Source organism: Panicum virgatum, chromosome 3N (assembly GCF_016808335.1).
Source record: "Panicum virgatum strain AP13 chromosome 3N, P.virgatum_v5, whole genome shotgun sequence".
Taxonomy (NCBI): Eukaryota; Viridiplantae; Streptophyta; class Magnoliopsida; order Poales; family Poaceae; genus Panicum; species Panicum virgatum.
The window spans coordinates 27,032,963-27,044,769 of NC_053147.1; the positions used below are offsets into that span (position 1 = coordinate 27,032,963).

Genomic DNA, 11,807 nt, shown 5'->3' on the forward strand with positions numbered 1-11,807 from the left:
ATCTACCTAGCAAGATGCCCCACCTCATTAGCCTCGGAAAAATTCATAGGGGCATGTTTGGATGTGTTAAAGTTGAGTGCTAAACTTTGGCATATATTCACTATACATATGCTAAAGCTTTGAGTCTTGGCTAAAGTCTAACTCATTCCATTAGCACTTCCGTTTGGATAGACTAGCGCTAAAGTTTGGCACTGCTATGTATCCATTAGCATTTGGATCCAAACAAAGCCTTCCATCTCATTAAATAAGCAAGACGCGCCAACACTGTCAACAGAAAATGATACAATTTATTACCAAATCTACGTTTATCATTGCAGCCACATATATACATATACGTATATATATAACAAACTGTCAAACTGTACAAACAGTTCCAGCAGAGGTAGAAATTAAGGCGGTAGCCGCCGTCGTCAAGTGGGTGTGGGCAAGCAAGCAAGCAAAACCTCCACTCCAGTATATATCATGCACCATTTCATTTCATCAATCGTGCAGGCACTCTCTTATCCTCTCCTCCCACTCGCCTCCCTCGCTCCCCCAAATTCTCCGCCTCCTCCGCAGCGCGCCGCGGCCGGCGTGCTTCCCTCATCGGCGTTGCCCTAGCTCCCCCGGCCGGCCCCTCGGTCGCCGTCGCTTCCGGCGCGCGCTATGCCATGAGCAGAGACCTCGAGGACGGGCAGGGCGCCGTCGACACCGTTATTGAGGCAGCAGCTGGAGGAGGGGAGGGGAGCAGCGAGGCGGCGGCGCGCGGTGGCGGTGGCGGCGGAGACGCGCACGACAACGACGTCGTGATGCCGGGGTTCCGGTTCCACCCCACGGAGGAGGAGCTGATCGAGTTCTACCTCCGGCGCAAGGTGGAGGGCAAGCGCTTCAACGTCGAGCTCATCGCCTTCCTCGACCTCTACCGTTTCGACCCATGGGAGCTCCCCGGTAATAATCAATAAGCAGCGCATGCATCTCCAAGCTGCTTGTATGCTTGCTCAGCTCGCCTGGCCTCTTTTAGCCTCGAATCTCGATCGATCTGTACTAATTAATTCTCTGTAATCACTTGTGGCTGTGCTCTCGATTGCTCGGCGGCGGCGCAGCAATGGCGGTGATGGGCGGGAAGGAGTGGTTCTTCTACGTCCCGAGGGACCGCAAGTACCGGAACGGCGACCGGCCAAACCGGGTGACGGCGTCGGGGTACTGGAAGGCTACGGGCGCCGACCGGATGATCCGCGGCGAGAACAACCGCCCCATCGGGCTCAAGAAGACGCTCGTCTTCTACTCCGGCAAGGCCCCCAAGGGCGTCCGCAGCAGCTGGATCATGAACGAGTACCGCCTCCCACCGCCGGCAACCGACGCTGACCCCTTGACCCCCAAGGTGAATTAAGCCCGGAATCCCCTAAAAGATTAGGGTTTCCATAAGCTCGCTCAATATATATGCATTTGCAGGGTTCTTGCTCGATTGTTGCCCCCAAATTCCAAAAGAAGTTTTTTATGTGGCGCGGTTAATTACCAATCATTTGAGATCTGCTTTTCGTTCGGTGCTTTTACTTTGGTCGCATGATTTTTATGAATATGCGAGATGCCTATTCCAGTATTCCTTTTCTTTTCAGATCTATACAAGCTAGGGTACGCTTTTTTGGTCCCCTCTTCTTTTCTACACACATTTGAGAACCACCGGACATGTACAAAAGCTACAATCTAGAGTTACCCTCCTAGCTAGATACCATGTTCTCTAGATTCTGCAAGATCTTTCATCTTTGCAAGCTGAAGTCATTGATTTCCATTCGCAGAATACTCTGATCTGAACTTATTAATTGCAACACTCAATTATCCCTCCTATCTCAAGTTCTCAACTCATCTCACAGTTGTCTTTTTTGACGAGTAGTTGATGTGCTGCTTGATGATCTTAAAATTCATGCATACTCTAAGCTTAATCTCTATGTGTTTTTTTGGTCTATGAACTGGTGTCCTCTGATGTTTGCTACTGATGATTCTTCAGTTTGTATATACGTTTTTTCCTTTTCTTTCCATGAAAAATGGATGCTGACCATTTATTCTTCTGACGGTGAGATGATACAGTCCGAGATCTCGCTCTGCCGCGTCTACAAGCGATCTGGCATCGACGATGGCCATGGGCAGTCATCCTCCAGTACCCAGCAGACTTCCTCCGGGCGGCGGATCTCCTCCCGCACCAGCATGCCGACCGGTCGGCATGGATCCTCACCGTCTTCCACGCCACTGTCACCGACGCAGCAGCTCAGCAGCTTCCATCTACTCCAAGGGGAATGCTCGTCTGCCTCACCGCCGGCGCCCATCATGGACCACCAAGTGGTCACCTTGCAAACTGCGCCGCCGCTTGTGCCTCCCCCAAGGCCATGCACGTACGCGCCGGCGGCGACGATAAGATCAACAGCGGCAGCGCCGCAACGGGCACAGGGCGCGGCGGCCATCATCCCCTCCTCCACGTACTCACTGCTCAACATGGCCGCCGGCGCTGCGCCTATGGCCGGCAGCTCAAGGCCCATCGATGAGCTGAGCACGCTGGTTGGTCCCTGCCCCAGCCACTTCCTCCCCTTGATGCCCGCGCCACCGCCGCCAATGCCACAAATGACGCCGCTCGGCGCGCTGCCAATGGTGCTGCCACTGCCTTCTGTCACTGACAAGCTCAGCTGGGACTGGAACCCGCCGGTCCCTGACACGACAGCACGAGATTACAATGCCTCTGGTTTTAAGTGAGCCCAAATAACTCACTGTTAAGTTCTGAAAACCTGCCATCAGTGTAGGCTAACTTATATATATATACCCTTCAATCAGTGGACAGAGATTACAAATGCATGTCAGTTAATTAGTATATATATCAAGAATTCTAAATGGATTTTTCAGGAACTGAAGATAGTTGGTTTGTAAGCATAATGAGATCACTTTAAAAATCAGCATCAGCATGCCAGTTTAATAATTCACTCCCGATTCTTCATTCTTCCATGCATGTCTTTAACAACTAATTAACACAATTGGTGCACTTTGCTTAGTAGTTCCAAAAGGTTTTGGTAAGTTTTCTTTTTGCAGTTAAACTGCAAGGCACACATGAAATAATGTGAGCATGATTGGACGGAGACCGTTGCAGCAGGTGTTGTTTCTTTCAGCATGATTGGTTGGGGGGGGGGGGGGGGACTTGAAGGGGGTGGACAATGTCAGATAAAAAGCTTTGCATGTTCCCACAGGAATTGTGTAATCTTTCAGATCTAAGAGGTGATGACTGTCTTGTGCATCCATGGAATGATTCATGTGATTATTGCAACAGCTTTTGTTCTTTACCTTTGCAACAGTGCTTGGTCATTGTTCTCAGTCATTTGGTGCTAACAGTCACCGAGCACATATACTGTGCTTCCTCTTCTTCTTTTTGCTGAAGAGAAAAGGTAAAAACAAGACAAGCTGAAGATGCGTGCATTAATTTGTGGGGAAGATTATTGAGATGCTCTCTCTGTTGTATATATCTACATTCTGATTGAAGGAAAAGACGATCTATTTGGCAGATGATCAAAAGGCTACTCGTCGTTTGTTTTATCCATGAATTCACTGAGATGTCATCCATGTTGGATGTTTCATATTTTGGTGTGTTCTCTGCAGTCCCTAACTTGTTGTTACATTAGGCTGTACTGACGAATGATTATGCATATATGTAGCCAAGAAAGTTAGATATAGATAGCTAACTGTAGAAGAAGCAGCACTTTCTAGCTAATTATTGCAGGTTACATGCCCAAAGCAAAAAATAGATAAATAATGCATGCTAAATATTTCAGTCGCAGATCAGAAACCGCCCAGCCTTCGCTCCGGACCAGGTGAGCAACGATTACTTAGCTGCTTTTGATGTAGCGCTAGCTATATATCTCCTCTCAAAGGACATCTATATATATGGGCTACTAGTTAGCAAAAAAATGGGCATCTGAACCAAACACACGTGTCCTTGACAGAGTGTTAATTAGTGTGCAATTTTTACCTTCTTAATTAGTTAGCTAACAGTTAGAAATAATGATGGTCTAATAAAACATTTCTTTTATAAAAATGGTCGGAAAACACGGCCTTTTATTTCTGTGATGTTAGTTGTGAAGCCTCTCTAACTATAGAGTTCCAATGTTTCGAAGAAAACAATAGAGTTGCCATAATAACAAAAATACTTTTGAGCTTCCTTTGTATAGTACTACATAAATGATACTTCAAAATAGCTCGGTATCGAGTATATATCGACATGATCTCCATTAATATTGTGCCACATTATATTCTGTAAATATATAATATTAAATATAAGAGTTATAAATATTATCAAAGTGCATTTTATGATGAATCTATAAATATAAACCTTGTTTTGTTTATCTATGTGAGTTTTTACATACTTGTGATCAAAGCTATTCAAGTTTGACTTGGAAGTAGGTTGTTATATGACCTCTTGCAAAATTGCTGACAAACTTGTATTGTTATTCCTTTTTGTTTGATCCAACAAAGTTAGATCCAAAAATGCCATCACTCATTAATTGAGGTACCTGGATCACCTCTCCAGGACATTAAGTTGTGGAAAGAAATGAATGCCAAGCTACCAATGTCATGAATCTGGCACCTCTTCTGATTACATTTTGTATAGCTACCCACGTGTCCAGCCAGCAATTTGCGTTAAACACATAGCAGTGCTTTCTCGCTTCGACGCTAATTTTGTATGCATGAGAGCTGAAATGAGGAGCGAGAGCATGCAGGGCAAGCCGCAGGACGAAATCATACACAACAAAAATGCTCAAAGATAGGATATACCAAGTTTGTCGATTTGTATCACCATTTTCCTACTTGTAGTCCACATTAGAGAATTGTGAAATGTATATAGTGTTTATATGCAACAAATAGAAACATAAAAAGACTTCATGCCATGATGACAAGATTTAGTGACTTGAGAGAACACGGGAAAGTATTTAAGATTGATAAATTATTTCAGAACAATTCTAAAATATAATTAAATAGTAAACTAATCATATACTTCCCTCTGATCATAGATATAAATCCACTAAACTCTGTACTAATTCAAAATTTAAATTTAACCATCAAATTTTGAAACCTCACATAGATAAGAAACACATGATGATGGGCATTACTAGATTCATCCTTAAGTACTTCCATAATATACAACTCTGTTAGTTTACTTAAGATGATATATCTGTATAGACATTTTCAGTGTCATATTAAAGCCTGTGTCAATGTTCGAACAATGGACTTATTATTCTTGCGATTAGAGGAAGTAAAAACTTTTTAAGTCCATGCATATATAATTTGCCAAAGAAGATATCTTGGAGCGCCGGCCCCTTGGAGCTTTGTGGCTCGCCGGCAACATCAACGACCCTCCGACTTGGTGTGGAGCGGCGTGGACGATCTTGTGCGGGGGACGTGGAGACCCTCATCCTTTGTGGAGAAGCTCCTTAGTGGAAATCGGGATCAAGGTGACCGTGGTTGAGTCCGCGGAAGAGACTTGATTACCGAGAAGCAATACTCTTAGTGAGTGCTTCAACAATATGGATGTAGGTGTGCCCTTGTGGCTAACCGAACCACGGAATAAACACCCGCGTCAAGAGTTTGCTTCCTCCTATCCCGCTCTTTACGTTTATGTATTTCATACTAGCAATTCTTGTTCCTTTACTTTCATAGAATAGTTTCTTGATAGGAAAGGCTATAGGTTGCTAAACTCTTTAGGGATATGGATTTCACACTAGAACAACCTTAATTGCACATATAGATAGCATATTTTAGTTTAATATTGTGCAATTAAGTTGGAGCCATAGATCTAGATTTTAAGTTGCCTAATTCACCCCCTCCCCCTCTTAGGCTAGAGCACCCAATCCGGTCTTTCACATTTAAGTATTTGCATATTCTTAGCAGGTTAATCATCAACTGGCAGTTCCCATACATATTCGAAAGTTCAATGATCTTCTCTGTGCTAAGCAACTTGTCATGCAAAAGATCCCTCTCCTCTTCATTTTGGGCATCCATACATCATACGCCTTCACTAACTGAGGAAAAGCTAGCATTGACTCTTATCACGAGCTACAGCAGTAAAGCTAACTGAGGAATGTTGAGTACTCTATCCTGTTTATAATGAGTGAATTGTCAACTGTGCGGTGTGATCGTGCGCTTGGTCTTTGGTTGCAGGTACACGGGCGTCGAGTGTCGACGGAGAGTTGCCGTGGAGGAGCTCAGGCCGGGCGGCAGCTGTGGCGTCCACTCCTAGATCGAGGGTGCAAGCGGCGACGGAAGGCGGGTTTCTTGGTTTGCGCCACAAAACCAAGGAGGCGGACGGCGGTTGAAGACGCCAAGTCGTGGAGGCACGGGCGTCGGTCTCGGGACTGACGGAGGCGACGGGCGTCGACGGCGTCTAGGGCTTCACTGCGGGTGAAGAGGTGACGGGCGTCGGGCGGCGTCTAGGGCCGTCAGAAGGCTGAGGCAGGAACGGCATCTAGGGCCACGGCGTGGACGCCGGAATCTTCCCGCGCGTGGAGTTTTGGCTGTTTTCTCAAAAACCGGCCACCTACCCGGGTTTCGCGGACCCCCCAAAAAACCGCAAACCGGATCTTCATCGACATGGCGTCATCGCGGAGAAGGCTTCGAGTCGAAGAAAGAAACTCCGCCGTCGGATGAGATCATGTACATATTTCCGGTTTTGCCCCTACGGGCATTTTAGTGTCTAGTTTGAGTCGAGGGTATTTTGGACCCCTGCGTGGTCAACTTAAATACCCCTCACCCCTCTCCTCTCTCCTTTGCGCCAGCCACAGACAGCACCACGCCACCACCTCCTCCTGGCGCCGCCCTCCTCTTCATGTCTCCCTCTCTTCTTCCTCCCTCTCCTCTCTAGGGATTAGAGGTATGGATTTTTGAAGACTATGTACTGAAATTGAGTGGGAAAGGATGCACAATCCTCCTTGTGCCCTCCGGGCGTTTGTTTTCGATTCGAGTTCATCCATCTTGTGCTTTGTTTGAATGAATTTTGATTTTCCTTGGTCGAATCTTGTGCACGAGATGACGAGTGGTTTTTTGATGATCGAGTGACTCTTTGTAGTGTTTCTAATACATCTAACCTAGTGCTAATCTCCCTAGAATCACGAGTTCACTTGAATTGAAGTTCTTGGCATTCTAGAGAAAACCCCCGTTCTTGCTCGGGAATTCCTCGATTCCTCCCAAACCATGGAGTGATTCGTCGATTCCTTCCGTGGACATGTTCACAAGTCCTTTGTGATCATGCCTGCAAAATTTGAGCTCCTTTGGACTTGATTTGATCCTCCAATCATTGAAGTTTCCAAAGATCGTGGGCTGAAAAACGTTTCTGGACTCTGTTCTTCCTATCACCGGATGAACCGACGCTTTGAAGTTGTTTGCGTCGGATCAACCGGTGAGTAGGTTTCTCATGGGTTAGGTTTTTCTGCTATTCGCAAAATTGCACCGGTGCATAGCTCTCGACGAGCATCGGTTTAACCAGTGTATGTTGACCAGCGATCCCACGAGTGTGATTTTACTCGTTTAACCGGCGTATTGATTTGTCTCAACGTCGGTTCATCCGGTGCTCTGTTGGATTCGATTTGCTATCTCTCTGGACAACTGCACCGATGTTTAAATCAATTTTGTCGGATCATCCGGCGTGTAACATCGGTTGAACCGACGCTGTTAAAACTCATCTGTCGGATCAACCGGTGCACACTTTCTCTCTTCTGCCGGCTCTGCTCATCGGTTGAACCGACGCTGTTCAAATTTGTGCGTTGGATCAACCGGTGAGTTATATCGTGCTGTTTCTTGCGCTGTTTCTTCGTGTATGCTTCCGCGTTACTTCTCGCTTGTTTCTAGGGCTGTTTTGTGATAGTGTAGCTCCTCTATAGCTACTCTACACTTCACCTAGGACTTGAGGGTTGGGTGCGAACTTGGAATCTTACGCCGAGCTTTCGTTTGCAAGAATTTCAATCGGCTCCCATTCACCCCCCCTCTGGTCGCCCTTTTGGTCCTTCAATTGGTATCAGAACTTGGTTGAGGTTTTCAGTACCTTAACCGGTTCAAAAACCACTTGGCGACCATGGCGAGTCTTGGTAAGATCCCTGTGTTTGCCGGTGAGGACTATGCTTATTGGAAGTTGCGTATGCGAGCCTTCTTGCAAAGCATGGGAGCCGAGGTTTGGGAGATCACCAAGAACCAGTCTTACGAGGTGCTTGCCGTTCGGACCACACCTCTTCAGGTGTCCGAGCACGAGGCCAACGCCAAGGCTGTCAATGCCTTGTTTGCTGGCATTTCTCGTGCGGAGTTCTCACGAATCTAGGGTTTTCAGGAAGCCCACAAGGTTTGGACGTGTCTTGATAACTACCACGAGGGCACATCTCAGGTCAAGGCCAGACTGTTCGAGACTCACCGGCGTGAATTTGAGAATTTCACACAAGGGTTGGGTGAGAGCATTGGCGACATGTTCAGTCGGTTTCAATTGATTGTGAACAAAGTCAATGCGAACAGATCTGCTGATGCCCTTGAGTACACAGAGCATGAGAAGGCCCTCAAGTTGCTCTACGCACTTGACTGCTCTGTGTGGGATCTCAAGGTGAACACGATCATCGAGTCTGCAGGCTATGAGACTCTGACCGTGAATGAGCTTTTCAGCAAGCTCAAGGCCACGGAGGTGGATAACCAGACACGAGCCAAGCTCAATGGTGCCCCTCCTTTCAAGAGCATGGCTCTTGTGACTGGCCCAGGTGGATCGAGCTCTAACGCTAACTCTGCTCTTGGCTTTTCTCTTGCCTCTCTAGAGACGCTAGGCGACGACGACTTGTGCTTTCTCATCAGCAAGTTCTAGCATGTCTACCACAATCGGCAGAGGCGGAAGAACCCCGGGTGCTACCACTGCGGCGATCTGAACCACTTCATCGCCGAGTGCCCCAAGAAGTCTGGCGGTGGCCAGAACAACAACCCCGACTACTACCGCCACCGCGACCGCGACGAGGGAGGCTCCAACAAGGAGCGTCGACACAGACCGCTCTTCTTCACCGACCTCTGACGACGACGACAAGAAGAAGAAGAAGCGGGACAAAGATGCCACCGGCTTCATCGGCCTTTGCTTGGCGGCCGGTCGGCGCAAGAGCTTCTGCACCATGGCGGGTGAAGCCAATGGTGCTCGTGCGTCTTCAGCTGAACATGCTACACTGACGCACGTCGACTCTTCTCCTGGATCCGAGAGTGATTCAGAGGTAAACTCCACTATTGACCTGCTTGATACTGAGGTTAGAGAGTTGTATGCCGCTCTCGACAACCAGAAGAGCCTGCTTAAGGAAGCAGCTAGAGAGCGTAGAAAGCTTAGGGCTAAGTTGGCTTGCGCTAGAGAGAAATCTGGTGAGGATGAGTGCGCTGGCCGCATATCTCACATGAATGATCTTGTTGCTCTCCGTGCCAAGTATGATGAGAACATCGCGAACTTGGATGTTGCCAAGACCTCACTTTCTGACGTATCTCATGAGCTAGCCAAAGCCAAGCATGAGTTTGAACTGGTTAAGGACGCTCCCATTGTTAGTGATGTGCTTGAATGCGATGAGTGTCCTATCTTTAAGTCTGATCTAGCTTCTTTGCAGTCTAAGTTTGCCACTGTTGTTTGTGAACTAGAAGAGCTTAGATCTAGGCCTGTTCTGCTTGGTGCCTGTAAGCTTTGTCCCACGCTTAGGTCGGAGCTAGATGAGAAGAACACCTTGATTAAGTCTTTGGGGAAGACTAAGGTCGGGGAGTCTAGCCCACCTATTGATTGTCATGTTTGCCCTGGTTTGATTTCTAATTTGGATAATCTTGCGGTAGAGAAAACCAATTTGGAGAATGAGAATACCTATCTTAGGGCGATTCTGAGTTGGGTTTCTAGCAGTGAGCCGCAGTTGGGCATGATGATCAAGCAGTTTAAGCATGGTGATGGTTTTGGGGGTTACATATATACGAAGTCAGACTTTGACAAACTGTATGGTAAGATCGGCAAGGCTGCTGGAGCTCCAAGTGCTCTAAACACTGCTACCACGAGCACGCAGCCTTCGCTTGTTGACCCCGTGGATTGTGTGCTTAAAGAACCATCGAAAGCACCTCCACAGAAGCAGGTTTGGGTTCCAAAGCCCAATGAGTTGAGGAATTCCCTCGATACGCTCCCTGCTGCCATAGCCCAGGTTGCCCAGAAGAAGGGGGCTGCTCCTCCCCGTCCGCAGGCGAGGCCTCCACCTCCCAAGAGAGAGGTGAGGTACCACTGCGAGTTCTGTGACAGAGAAGGTCACCTGGAGGAGTTTTGCTTCAGGAGGAAGCGGGCTGTGAGGCGTGAGCAGGAGAGACGCAACCCGGACATGTACTCTGCTCGGGTGCATGGTCCTCCTCGGCGTGGTGGTAGGCAAGATGCTAGGGCGCGCCGTGTAGGTGGAGGACAGGGAGATGGTGGTGGTTACCGTGCTCCAGCGGGTGGTCGTTTTGTCGGTCGTGCTCCTGGTCATCCTCAGTACGGCTATGGACCACGGGACCGAGGCTTTGGAGGAGGTTACGATGCACCACGCTTTCCTCGCGGTGGTAGTCGTCAGCCTCGCGGTAGACGGGACAGGGGACACGCTTTTGATCTTGCTAACCCTTCTGTAGAGCAAATGGCTCGACACTGATTTGCTTCTCACTTTGCTAACCCCAGTGTTGAGACATTTGCTTACCCTTTGTCTCACTACTGATGTGTAGGTTGGAGGCTTGGAGAACAGGTGGATCATGGACTCTGGTTGTTCGCGCCATATGACCGGGAATGACAAATGGTTCTCCAGCCTCACCCCGATGCGCTCAAAAGGATACATTGTGTTCGGGGACAATGTTAAGGGAAAGGTACGTGGTTTAGGCGCTGTTCGAGTTTCTGATCGCTTTACCCTGAAAGAAGTTGCTTTGGTTTCGAACCTTGGGTTCAATTTGCTCTCTGTTTCACAACTTCTTGATGAGGGGTTTGAAGTTCGCTTCAAGGAGGGTTGTTCTTGTGTTTTGAATTCCAGAGGAGATTTGGTTTGCCGGATTTTACCTCGCGATCGGGTTTTCTTGGCTGACTTCTCTAGAACTTCCCTTAGCCCTTCTCGTTGCTTGTTGGCTGGTCCTTCTTCCGATCTGTGGAAGTGGCATAGGAGACTTGGACATTTGAGCTTCGATTTGTTGTCGAGACTCAGCTTACTTGGCCTAATCCGAGGATTGCCCAAATTGAAGTTTGAAAAGGACCTTGTTTGCCATCCGTGTCGCCACGGGAAGATGATTGCCGCTTCTCATCCGCCTGTTAATCAGGTGATGACCGCTCACTCTGGAGAGTTGCTACACATGGACACAGTAGGTCATTCTCGGATGATGTCAGTTGATGGGAAGTGGTACGTTCTTTTGATCGTGGACGATTTTTCTCGCTATTCTTGGGTCTTTTCATGAGAACCAAGGATGAGGCTTCCGAGTTTGTTCGAGACTTGATCTTGTGGTTGAAAAACGAGCTACCCCAGGCCATGCAAGAGATTCGCAGTGATAATGGCACAGAATTCAAAAACGCTCGTTTTGACACCTTTTGCTGTGATCAAGGGCTCGAACACCAGTATTCGTCCCCCTACACTCCACAGCAGAATGGAGTTGTAGAACAGAAGAATCGGACGCTGGTTGAGATGGCGAGGACGATGCTCGACGAGCATAGGACCCCTCGAAAGTACTGGGCTGAGGCGGTCAATACCGCTTGTTATTTGTCCAACCGCATTTTCTTGCATGCTTTCATGCACAAGACTTCTTATGAGTTGCGTTTTGGACGTCAGCCC

General features: G+C 47.9%; 1 protein-coding gene across 2 annotated transcripts; it reads left to right on the forward strand.

Moving 5' to 3' along the window:
- The first annotated feature begins 474 nt into the window (after positions 1 to 474).
- Positions 475 to 2,963, forward strand: LOC120665440 (NAC domain-containing protein 35-like). Of its 2 annotated transcripts, none has more exons than XM_039945008.1 (3): positions 475 to 927; positions 1,083 to 1,360; positions 2,056 to 2,963. In XM_039945008.1, exons 1-3 carry the CDS (start codon positions 651 to 653, stop codon positions 2,719 to 2,721), a joined length of 1,221 nt encoding a protein of 406 aa, XP_039800942.1. In that variant the 5' UTR covers positions 475 to 650; the 3' UTR covers positions 2,722 to 2,963. The 2 variants fall into 2 exon arrangements, with proteins under 2 accessions (XP_039800942.1, XP_039800943.1); XM_039945009.1 differs by having other exon boundaries at positions 477 to 927; positions 2,065 to 2,963.
- Positions 2,964 to 11,807: the final 8,844 nt, after the last annotated feature.